The 13,103-nt window shown below is 48.1% G+C and overlaps 1 protein-coding gene across 1 annotated transcript in view; it reads left to right on the forward strand.

Annotated features, from left to right (window-relative positions):
- Positions 1–657: 657 nt before the first annotated feature.
- usp31 (ubiquitin specific peptidase 31) overlaps positions 658–13,103 on the forward strand; it is a gene marked incomplete at its 3' end in the record, with an annotated part of 47,235 nt that continues 34,789 nt past the window's right edge. Inside the window, 6 exon segments of the mRNA XM_084328313.1 lie at positions 658–930; positions 2,116–2,433; positions 3,282–3,656; positions 3,658–3,717; positions 7,563–7,694; positions 8,679–8,729. Of these exon segments, the coding sequence (XP_084184439.1) occupies positions 2,260–2,433; positions 3,282–3,656; positions 3,658–3,717; positions 7,563–7,694; positions 8,679–8,729 (792 nt within the window). The 5' untranslated portion in view covers positions 658–930; positions 2,116–2,259.

Genomic DNA, 13,103 nt, shown 5'->3' on the forward strand with positions numbered 1-13,103 from the left:
TACTGTTTATGAGTACAAAGAGTCTAAAAAGAGAGTATATACATTTGAGGGAGAAGAAACTGTACATTGGAGGGGGTTGGGTTTGGACATTTACGGGGGCCAGTTTCAAATTGCAGTCCCCCCCGTAGGTGCTCTTTGAGAGTGGTTTTGAACGTGGGGTAGTGATTCACATTCCTTAACAGCTGTGGGTGTGTGAGATTATGAACAGTTCTTTGAACACAATAACCCTGCTTTTTTCTCTCATAGAGGTGGAGTGTTCCATCACGTTCATATTTTAATTGATCAAACAAGCTGTGTTTACTTTTAATAACTCCAGTGTCAGAAAGTCTTTCTCTGGTCTGCATCCCCTTAACAATTGTGTGTATTGAGCCGTACTGTATTGTACCCATTCTGCAATCTGTTAAATAAAGTTTTCATTTCATTCATTCATTCATTCATTCATTCATTCATTCATTCATTCATTCATTCATTCATTACTCTGAAAAGCCAATAAAAAAAAAACAAAAGAAAACAGTACTTTTTTTTTGAAAGCCACCACACAGATGTGGAGGAGGAAACCCCGCCCCCCGCAGCCAGCCCCGCCCCCCGCAGCCAGCCCCGCCCCCAGCAGCCAGCCCCACCAGACCTGTCTGTCTGCAGAGAAGGATGCGACAGATATGATATATTAACACAATAACGTTCAACTAAAACATCAGGAACTATCTCAACAGATTATCACAATGGACACCTTTCATATTCCCGAGCGGGCGGGACACTTCACCTCCGTCCACGCGGACTTTCTCTGTCTCTCCGGCAGCTTGTGGTGTTGTTGAGCTAAACAGGCTAATGGTGGGTTAGCTGCTCCTCCTCATCATCATCATCATCATCACCACCACAGCCCGACGACGGTTGCTGGTTCGGCGCCGCGGGGCTCAACGGCACAACAACCAGGTGAGCTCAGCTGACGGTAACCGGGAGAGTTACTGTGTGAACTTAATAATAAACACAACGTCAACAAACAAACACCGGGCAGGACGTCGGTTCTGCCCCAAGTCAGCAGCAGCAGCAGCAGGCAAGTTGTGGAGGAAAACAGAAAGCAAGTTATTAAATATTAATAACAGTCTCTTACAGTTAGCTGGAGCTGGAGGAGGAGACACCTTGTTGTTAGCATCACAGAGATGTACTGTATTTGTAGATCTGGTGGTATGTCATAAATGTATTTAGATGTAGCAGTACTGTCTATCTGTATGTCATGATGTCCTAACACAACCCCAATGTACAGTAAAAATTACCAAGTATGGTCTTGTCAATATTCCAATGTACAGTTTTGCTTGTACAGTTGTACAGTTTCCCCCACCCACCCCTCCTACCCAACCTCCTCCAATGTACAGTTTCTACGTCAAATGTATATACTTTTTCTCTGGACTCTTTTCGTATCACAAACAGTACTGTATTTGCAAATCTGGTATGTCATAAATGTATAGATGTATCAGTACTGTCTATCTGTATGTCATATATGTTATGATGAATTGAAAATGGGGGACCCTGATGTAAACAAGACGAAAGTCTTTCTCTGGTCTGCATCCCCTTAACAATTGTGTGTATTATGGCCGCTACGTGGCGTAGTGGGCAAGGCGCTCGCCACGAATGACGGAGACGCTGGGCTTGCCTGGTCGAGCCCAGCGCTCCACATTTGCTTTCAGTTTAGCTGGTCGTCCGCACTAATACACATTTGGTAGTATTAGGGGGTGGGAAACTGAAGGGTGGGGATCGGGCGTTGTGGACAGCGACTCCTACAGGTCGGTTGGTGCGCCTGCGCAGTAGAATCAGGAAGTGTCGGGGGCAGCGTGAGCCTCCCACGCGTTACTCCTCGCCACTGAGAGATCGAGCTGCGCAGGTGAAAAGATGCGACTGCTGTTACCTCAAGTACCGGAGGGGACTTGTGCTATGTATGACTTAGTCCACATTGCAGCCGGCTTGTGGGAGGCAAGAAACAGCGTTCGAGACAGGGGAGGGTTGAATTGGATGATACGAAATTGGGATGGGAGAAAAATATAGAAAATGGGAGAAAAAGTGGCTAAAAAAAAAAACATAATCAATCAATCAATCTAGCTTGTCTGCTTGTGTCCCTCCCAGCAGCAGATGAAGCTTCAGCTCAAACGTAGAAGACGTGATGTTCTGAGATGGAGGAGCGACTACTACTACTAAGCCACTGACTGAAGCAGCAGCGACAACAACAGGGACATCTTTTTGTGCCACAACGTCGTTATTGTTGACACCATGTCTGGTCTCAACGTGAACAACGCTGCCACCAGCACCAGCACCAGCAGCACCAAGGACAAGAAGTCCAGCTTCAGCAAGAAGCTGTTCCGCCGGGGCTCGGTGCGCTCCGTGGGCAGCTTCATGAGCAGAGTGCTGCGGACCCTGTCCACACTATCACACTTTGGGTCCGAGGTACTGTATATATATCTCTCTCCCGCCCACCCACCCCCTCCTTATGTACAGTCTCCTCCCCATCATATACGCTGTCAGGATCTCTGGGTAACAGTACTGTATATTTGAATATCGTATATGTCACAAATGTAACAGTACTATATACCTGTATGTCATGTATGTCCCTATGTCATAAATGTCATGATGTCATATGTTGTGTATGTCATAAATGTCACTATGAAGGGGCGGCCGGGTAGCACAGCGGACCAAGTGTCTGTCTACCACCGCAGAGACACTGGTATCGAATCCGGCTGTCAGCGGTGCCTCCGGCTTGGCCGGTCGTCATACTGACACAATTAACAGAGTCAGCGGGAGGGAAGCCGGTGGGTGGTAATCTGGTCGTTGTAAACAGCGACTCCTACAGGTCGGTCAGGGTGCCTGCACAGCGAGGGAGGGAGATGGTGAGGGTAGTGTGATCCTCCCACACGTTACACCTCACCAATGAGAGTCCGCGCTGGCAGGTGAAAAGAGGCTGCTGGCTGACTCCTATGTATCGCAGGAAGCATGTGATAGACTTCAGGGCTCCCTAGACCGACCAGTAGGGGGCAAATGCGGGCAACGACCTGGAAGGGGAGGGGGGGAATTGGCATAACGACTAAATTGGGATGGGAGGAAAATACAGAAAAATAGGATAAAACATTTTTTATGTCTTGATGAATTGAAAATGGGGGACCCTGATGTAAACGAGACGAAAGTCTTTCTCTGGTCTGCATCCCCTTAACAATTGTGTGTATTGAGCTGTACTGTATTGTACCCATTCTGCAATCTGTTAATAAAGTTTTCATTCATTCATTCATTCATTCATTCAGGTTCCAATAGAAGAGGAGAAGGATGATGGCGGGTTCACGTCGTTTAAGAAGACAGGCAGTAAAGAGGCTCCCCTGGAGGAGGATGATGATGGTGACGTTGGTTTCCTCCTCTCTGGAGAGAAGGTTCCCGGAGTGTCTGGTCTCAAGAACCACGGCAACACCTGCTTCATGAACGCCATCCTGCAGTGCCTGAGCAACACCGAGCTCTTCGCCGAGTTCCTGGTGCTGGAGCAGTACAAAGACGAGGGGGAGGGGGGGGAGGCGGCGGACGCGGCGGGCAAGCCGCCCAAGACCAACGGCAGCGTGGGCATGGGCCTGCATCTGCAGAAGAAGGGTCCGCCGCCGGTCACTGGAGAAGTCACGGAGCAGCTGTCGGGGGCTCGTGCGGGCGCTGTGGACGTTTGAATACACCCCTCAGCACAGCCGGGACTTCAAGGTGAGTGTCGGAGAGGATGATGGTGTGAGAGGAGAGAGGATGGTGTGAGAGGAGAGAGGATGATGGTGTGAGAGGAGAGAGGATGATGGTGTGAGAGGAGAGAGGATGATGTGAGAGGAGAGAGGATGATGGTGTGTGAGGAGAGAGGATGATGTGAGAGGAGAGAGGATGATGTGAGAGGAGAGAGGATGATGGTGAGAGGAGAGAGGATGATGGTGTGAGGAGAGAGGATGATGTGAGAGGAGAGAGGATGGTGTGAGAGGAGAGAGGATGATGTGAGAGGAGAGAGGATGATGGTGAGAGGAGAGAGGATGATGTGAGAGGAGAGAGGATGATGGTGTGAGGAGAGAGGATGATGTGAGAGGAGAGAGGATGATGTGAGAGGAGAGAGGATGATGTGTGAGAGGAGAGAGGATGATGTGAGAGGAGAGAGGAGGATGTGAGAGGAGAGAGGAGGATGTGTGAGGAGAGAGGAGGATGATGTGAGGAGAGAGGATGATGTGAGAGGAGAGAGGATGATGTGAGAGGAGAGGATGATGTGAGAGGAGAGAGGATGATGTGAGAGAGGAGAGAGGATGATGTGAGAGGAGAGAGGATGATGTGAGAGGAGAGGATGGTGTGAGAGGAGAGAGGATGATGATGTGTGAGGAGAGAGGATGGTGTGAGAGGAGAGAGGATGATGTGAGAGAGGAGAGAGGATGATGTGAGAGGAGAGAGGATGATGTGAGAGGAGAGAGGATGATGTGAGAGGAGAGAGGATGATGTGAGAGGAGAGAGGATGATTTGAGAGGAGAGAGGATGATGTGTGAGGAGAGAGGATGAGGAGAGAGAGGATGATGTGTGAGGAGAGAGGATGATGTGAGAGGAGAGAGGATGATGTGAGAGGAGAGAGGATGGTGTGAGAGGAGAGAGGAGGATGGTGTGAGAGGAGAGAGGATGATGGTGTGAGAGGAGAGAGGATGGTGTGAGAGGAGAGAGGATGATGTGAGAGGAGAGAGGAGAGAGGATGATGGTGTGAGGAGAGAGGATGATGGTGTGAGGAGAGAGGATGGTGTGAGGAGAGAGGAGAGAGGATGATGATGTGTGAGGAGAGAGGATGGTGTGAGAGGAGAGAGGAGAGAGGATGATGATGTGAGAGGAGAGAGGATGATGTGAGAGGAGAGAGAGGATGATGTGAGAGGAGAGAGGATGATGTGAGAGGAGAGAGGATGGTGTGAGAGGAGAGAGGATGGTGTGAGAGGAGAGAGGATGATGTGAGAGGAGAGAGGATGATGTGAGAGGAGAGAGGATGATGTGAGAGGAGAGAGGATGATGTGAGAGGAGAGAGGATGATGTGAGAGGAGAGAGGATGATGTGTGAGGAGAGAGGATGATGATGTGAGAGGAGAGAGGATGATGTGAGAGGAGAGAGGATGATGTGAGAGGAGAGAGGATGATGTGAGAGGAGAGAGGATGATGTGTGAGAGAGAGGATGATGATGTGAGAGGAGAGAGGAGAGAGGATGATGATGTGAGAGGAGAGAGGATGATGATGTGAGAGGAGAGAGGATGATGGTGTGAGAGGAGAGAGGAGAGAGGATGATGATGTGAGAGGAGAGAGGATGATGGTGTGAGAGGAGAGAGGATGATGTGAGAGGAGAGAGGATGATGTGAGGAGAGAGGATGATGTGTGAGGAGAGAGGATGATGATGTGAGAGGAGAGAGGATGATGTGAGAGGAGAGAGGATGATGATGTGAGAGGAGAGAGGATGATGATGTGAGAGGAGAGAGGATGATGTGTGAGGAGAGAGATGATGTGAGAGGAGAGAGGATGATGTGAGAGGAGAGAGGATGGAGAGGAGAGAGGATGATGTGAGAGGAGAGAGGATGGTGTGAGAGGAGAGAGGATGGAGAGGAGAGAGGATGATGTGAGAGGAGAGAGGATGGTGTGAGAGGAGAGAGGATGGAGGAGAGAGGATGATGTGAGAGGAGAGAGGATGTGTGAGAGGAGAGAGGATGGAGCTGCGAGAGATGATGTGAGAGGAGAGAGGATGGTGAGAGGAGAGAGGATGATGAGAGAGGAGAGAGGATGGTGTGAGAGGAGAGAGGATGGAGAGGAGAGAGGATGATGTGAGAGGAGAGGATGGTGTGAGAGGAGAGAGGATGATGAGAGAGGAGATGATGTGAGAGAGGAGAGAGGATGATGGTGTGAGGAGAGAGGATGTGTGAGAGGAGAGAGGATGATGTGAGAGGAGAGAGGATGATGTGAGAGGAGAGAGATGATGAGGAGAGAGGATGAGTGAGAGAGAGAGGAGAGCTGAGATGATGAGTGAGAGGAGGATGAGGTGAGAGGAGAGAGGATGAGTGAGAGGAGGATGTGTGAGAGAGAGGATGATGAGAGGAGAGAGGAGATGATGTGAGAGGAGAGAGGATGATGTGAGAGGAGAGATGGATGATGTGAGAGGAGAGAGGAGATGAGAGGAGAGAGGATGATGAGAGGAGAGAGGATGATGTGAGAGGAGAGAGTGAGAGGATGAGAGGAGAGAGGATGATGATGAGAGGAGAGAGGATGATGTGAGAGGAGAGAGGATGATGAGAGAGGAGATGAGAGGAGAGAGGATGATGAGTGAGAGGAGAGAGGATGATGTGAGAGAGAGATGAGTGTGAGAGGAGAGAGGAGAGAGGATGATGTGTGAGAGAGAGGAGATGGTGTGAGAGAGAGGAGAGAGGATGATGTGAGAGGAGAGAGGATGATGGTGTGAGGAGAGAGGATGAGTGGAGAGGAGAGAGGATGATGTGAGAGAGAGGATGATGAGAGATGAGAGAGGATGTGTGAGAGGAGAGAGGATGGTGTGAGAGGAGAGAGGATGTGTGAGAGGAGAGAGGATGATGTGAGAGGGTGAGAGAGGTGATGATGTGAGAGGAGAGGATGATGTGAGAGGAGAGAGGATGATGTGTGAGAGGAGAGAGGATGATGTGAGAGGAGAGAGGATGATGTGAGAGGATGATGGAGAGAGAGAGATGATGTGTGAGGAGAGAGGATGATGTGAGAGGAGAGAGGATGATGTGTGAGAGGAGAGAGGATGATGTGAGAGGAGGAGAGAGGATGATGGTGTGAGAGGAGAGAGGATGATGGTGTGAGAGGAGAGAGGATGATGTGAGAGGAGAGAGGATGATGATGTGAGAGGAGAGAGGATGATGGTTGTTGAGAGGAGAGAGGATGATGGTGTGAGAGAGAGAGAGGATGATGAGAGAGGAGAAGAGGAGGATGATGTGAGAGGAGAGAGAGGATGATGTGAGAGGAGAGAGGATGATGTGAGAGGAGAGAGGATGATGGTGAGGCGAGAGGATGGTGTGAGAGGCGAGATATCGCTCCACGGCGAAATGACTACGTTATCTTTAGGTTTTTAGGTGTTGGCTGTGCTGCCGATATAAGATAAGATATTCCTTTATTGATCCACTTGGGGGGAACTTCCGGCGTCGTCATAGCAGCACGGGGGAGAGGGGAGGTACAGGTATGGGCAGGGTGATAGTAGAAATACATATATATATATAGGCATTATTAGGCAATACAATTAGATCTGAATATAAAAATGTGTAAATAACTGAATATCAGAAAAAATAAACAAAGGTGCAGATGAGGGTCCTGTGTGCCCCATCGGTTATGTTATACGTTACAATAAATATATAGGCAATACAGAATTGGAATCTGAATGTATACTATGAGTAAGAGAGTAAACGGTAGCCGGTAAACACAAGGTCACAGTAACTGGCACGATATATACGTCATCAACCGTTATGGAGAGAGATTGCGAGCTGCCGCTGTCTCCTCCTGAGTGACTGACTGAGCCACTCCTGTTTGTTCCAGAACGCCGTGGCCAAGACCGCCCTGCAGTACCGGGGGAACGCCCAGCACGACGCGCAGGAGTTCCTGCTCTGGCTGCTGGACCGCGTGCACGAGGACCTCAACACGGTCAACCCCAGCAGGCCCAGCATCAAGGTAACCTCTGACCCCTGACCCCCTCTACACGGTCGGTCAACACCCCTCTGCTTGGGGGACGCTAGATCTGTCTGTGTTGTTGGCCAGCGACTGGGTCATCATGAAAGAACGATCGAAACGCCCCCCCCCCCCCCCCCAATTAAATTATCCCTACTAACAGTATGACCTACTACCATAGTGTCTTTATACCTGTATCACTGTACATATTAATACTATATCTATATCTGTACATATCTCTTACCTACTCTTACTAGTTACACTGCTGGCCCAGTATGACTTACTACCATAGTGTCTTTATACCTGTATCACTGTACATATTAATACTATATCTATATCTGTACATATCTCTTATCTACTCTTACTAGTTACACTGCTGGCCAGTATGACTTACTACCATAGTGTCTTTATACCTGTATCACTGTACATATTAATACTACGACTCTGTACATACATCTGATTAGCACTATCACTCAGTAGTACTAATTTATATATCTTATACCCAGTTTAATCACCTGTACATTGTATATTACTATTGCACTTTATTAAACATGAGTGAAATACACTTGAGTTTTGAGTTGTTGTCTGCTTGGTTGATTGACGCTTGCCGCCAGCCAGTGACCGGAGCGTCTCATGACCCAGAAGGAGAGATTGAAACGGGTCCCGCCCCCCAATTAAATGATCCCACCGAAAACAAAAACACAGGATTGGGAGGAGGGCACATTCTGGAGTCCAGTCACTTGGTTTCTTCACTCTGGGGCTGACGGGAGGGGGGGGGGGCTGAAGGGGGCGGCTATACTGTTTCAAGGCTGCGAGCGGTTTGATTACGTTGGTAATGTTTGTAAACGAGTAAAATAGACTCTTCTGATTCCCAACAACCTATGAGTCAATCTTTCGAGCAACGGCGTTGAACCACTGACCGATTACTTTAATCCAGACGCTGGGAAGCAGTTGGGCTCAGTGTTCTGGATCACTCTGTCCCCGCAGGTTCTGGATCACTCTGTCCCCTCAGTGTTCTGGATCACTCTGTCCCCGCAGGTTCTGGATCACTCTGTCTGTCCCTGCTGGTTCTGCGTTTGTGACAGTTGCACCGCTCTCTCTCTGTGTAGCCTCTCTCTCTCTCTCTCTCTCTCTCTCTCTCTCTCTCTCTCTCTCTCTCTCTCTGTGTAGCCTCTATCTCTCTCTCTGTGTAGCCTCTCTCTCTCTCTCTCTCTCTCTCTCTGCGTAGCCTCTCTCTCTCTCTCTCTCTCTCTGTGTGTAGCCTCTCACTCTCTCTGTGTAGCCTCTCTCTCTCTCTCTCTCTCTCTCTCTCTCTCTCTCTCTCTCTCTCTCTCTCTCTCTCTGTGTAGCCTCTCACTCTCTCTGTGTAGCCTCTCTCTCTCTCTCTCTCTCTCTCTCTCTCTCTCTCTCTCTCTCTCTCTCTCTCTCTCTCTCTCTCTCTCTCTCTCTCTGTGTAGCCTCTCACTCTCTCTGTGTAGCCTCTCTCTCTCTCTCTCTCTCTCTCCTCTCTCTCTCTCTCTCTCTCTCTCTCTCTCTCTCTCTCTGTGTAGCCTCTCTCTGCAGGGGCTGGTGTTCCGAGTGGGAGTTCCGCAGGGCCGCAGTTTGTGACTCTGTTGTGTGGTAGTGCTGTTTAAAAACGCTGAACTGTCACTTTCTATAAAGCCGTTCCCTGTATCTGAGCGGGAGGCTCGTGGGTCGGGGGCTTTGCGTTTGTTGCATAAGCGTAAGTGGTTATTTGATTCATTTTGAATCAGGACAAGGCAAGAGCCAGAATTAGAGGTGCTGTGTAAGTGGTATTTGTTTGTTTGTTTCAAATATGTTGTTTGCATGTTAAAATAATAGCTCTACAGTCTCTCTGTTTACTGCAGAGTGGAGGGACTGAGAGACCCATGTTACTGACCAGACACTCTGTATCAGTGATGGCTGTTTACTGCAGAGTGGAGGGACTGAGAGACCCATGTTACTGACCAGACACTCTGTATCAGTGATGTCTGTTTACTGCAGAGTGGAGGGACTGGGAGACCCATGTTACTGACCAGACACTCTGTATCAGTGATGTCTGTTTACTGCAGAGTGGAGGGACTGGGAGACCCATGTTACTGACCAGACACTCTATATCAGTGATGACTGTTTACTGCAGAGCGGAGGGACTGGGAGACCCATGTTACTGACCAGACACTATATATCAGTGATGGCTGTTTACTGCAGAGCAGGAGGGAGTGAGGACTGAGAGACCCATGTTACTGACCAGACACTCTGTATCAGTGATGGCTGTTTACTGCAGAGTGGAGGGACTGGGAGACCCATGTTACTGACCAGACACTCTATATCAGTGATGACTGTTTACTGCAGAGCGGAGGGACTGGGAGACCCATGTTACTGACCAGACACTATATATCAGTGATGGCTGTTTACTGCAGAGTGGAGGGACTGAGAGACCCATGTTACTGACCAGACACTCTATATCAGTGATGGCTGTTTACTGCAGAGTGGAGGGACTGGGAGACCCATGTTACTGACCAGACACTCTGTATCAGTGATGACTGTTTACTGCAGAGTGGAGGGACTGGGAGACCCATGTTACTGACCAGACACTCTGTATCAGTGATGGCTGTTTACTGCAGAGTGGAGGGACTGGGAGACCCATGTTACTGACCAGACACTCTATATCAGTGATGACTGTTTACTGCAGAGTGGAGGGACTGGGAGGCCCATGTTACTGACCAGACACTCTATATCAGTGATGGCTGTTTACTGCAGAGCGGAGGGACTGGGAGACCCATGTTACTGACCAGACACTCTGTATCAGTGATGGCTGTTTACTGCAGAGTGGAGGGACTGGGAGACCCATGTTACAGACCAGACACTCTATATCAGTGATGGCTGTTTACTGCAGAGTGGAGGGACTGAGAGACCCATGTTACTGACCAGACACTCCATATCAGTGATGGCTGTTTACTGCAGAGTGGAGGGACTGGGAGACCCATGTTACTGACCAGACACTCTGTATCAGTGATGACTGTTTACTGCAGAGTGGAGGGACTGAGAGACCCATGTTACTGACCAGACACTCTGTATCAGTGATCGCTGTCAGAATGTAGAGCTATTTAACACTTATTTGAACAGAAAAATACCACTTCCAGCAGCTTAATGACTTGGACAAGATGGGAGAGGAATAAAAACATGTGCTCTCTCATCCTCCTCATCTCTCTCTTCTATTCTGTCCCCTTGGTTAACTCTTTAATCAGCTGTGGACCGCTTCTATTTAGCACTTGAGCGCGTTGAGTAGGCGACAGTCTTCACTATGAATGGGCTGTTTCAGCTGCTATCTGTGGTTCCTGTTTACTGGACTGAGGACAACCTTTTCTAAGACTACGGTGATTGATTGATTGATTGAATGAAAATGTTATTAACAGATTGCAGAATGGGTACAATACAGTACGGCTCAATACACACAATTGTTAAGGGGATGCAGACCAGAGAAAGACTTTCGCTCTTGTTTACATCGGGGTCCCCCATTTTCAATTCATGATGAATTGTAAGTAAGGGTGCAACTTGCTCCGTCCGTGTAAAGGCTAAACTCTGACTGCATCTGCCGCGCAGTTTGTCGAAGCCATATAGAGCATCAATTAATTGGCGGAAAATCTAACGAGACAATAATGGCCATCCCCGCAGACAGTGGCAAATCAGTCACGCGTGCGAAGCAAGGCTAGGATGGAAAAAACAAAAGTATAATCCCTCCACTGCAAACGGTGTCATTCGAGGATTAGCGTGCCCAGGAAAAACAACATCACGCTAAATGCTATGCAAATTAAATGCCCTAAACAACGTGGTCTGTCCACCGTGGTGGCAAAATATTTATTCCATTTCACTCCCAAGTGCTTTGTTTTAACCTGCCCCCACACTGTGGCCGATGATGCACTAGCAACACACAACTTCAGATATCCCGCGGTATTCTGTTGTTTGATATGACACATTTAGAACTCGGAGATGTGCCACAAATGAACTAAAACTATACGGCATGCATGTATTGAAAGTGAGTCGAGAAGAGTGTTCGCGTGGATTATTAATAAAGAGTTACGACGTTGACGAGGGTTGAGCTGTATATGTTTGATGCCAGAAACTTGGATGAATGGTGCTGTAGTTGAATAGGCTTTGTGTTATCAATCTGTGCACTCTCTACAATTTACGAAATAATGCATAATCCAGTTTTACCTGTAAATCCAGACGCAACCCATCCAGGAGGAGGATAATCCACGCGAGACCATGAAAAATCGACACGGTACTTCTCAAGAACTATTATAATCTAAAAAAAAAACGTGTCCGGTCAAATCCACGGCTGACAGTCTAGTACAATTTCCAAGCTATAAATATATCCTCGGGAGAAGTTTGTAAGAGAATCTTTTCCCGAAAAAACAGGCTCTAAATCTGAATTTCAGCACCGCGGAAGAGTGGACAGCTCCGACAGCACAGCGATGTAACCTCAGTCAGTGTCGGGTCTCTCTGCCACTGAGGCTCCAGCCACCAGCCCCAGCATCACCTACTGGCTGAGTCCCGCAAGGATTTACATACAATCACAGGATGAACCAATCGAAAAGCCCCGTACCAGGCTGTGAGCAAGCTAGGAGGACAGACACTAATAAGAACTCGGGCGCGTTGGAGTCCATCCATCCGTTCCAAGCAAGCTGTCCCCTTAGAGATGAAAAAGAGTTTCAAATGTCCCCTTGAAGTGCTCAGCACGGACAACGTCACTTGAATTAGTCATGCTGCTGCAGTGCTGCTCAAGAATCTTCTGGGGGAAATCAACAAAGCAATTGGGATACTACTATTACAGACTATTCACTCTATTTCTGTTTTTGGTCCAGCCTTCTACACACGGAAAGCTTCTTACTGAGAAAAAAGTATTAAGCTGTGAGAATATTCTGCAAATGCCTCTAGATGGCAGAAGAGGCCAAGGGGTCCAGCTAGTCCAGGACCCCTTTAAAATACCAGTATAGTGCACGTATATCCTGCACAATGCACATGCATTGTGTCCTACATTATACTAAAAAATAGCATCTCTGTAAATGTATACCGTTTAGTGTGGTAGCACCTCCTCCAATGTACAGTTTCCTCCCCCTCAAATGTACTCTCTTTTTAGACTCTTTTTGTACTCTGGTATGTCATAAATGTCTAAATGTGACAGTATACTGTCTACCTGTATGTCATGTATGTCATATATGTTATGATGAATTGAAAATGGGGGACCCTGATGTAAACAAGACGAAAGTCTTTCTCTGGTCTGCATCCCCTTAACAATTGTGTGTATTGAGCCGTACTGTATTGTACCCATTCTGCAATCTGTTAATAAAGTTTTCAATCAATCAATCAAAACTCAGAAATAGCCCAACCTTACCATGTAAATCTTAGAAA

Source organism: Notolepis coatsorum (assembly GCF_963971535.1).
Source record: "Notolepis coatsorum genome assembly, chromosome: 14".
Lineage (NCBI taxonomy): Eukaryota > Metazoa > Chordata > Actinopteri > Aulopiformes > Paralepididae > Notolepis > Notolepis coatsorum.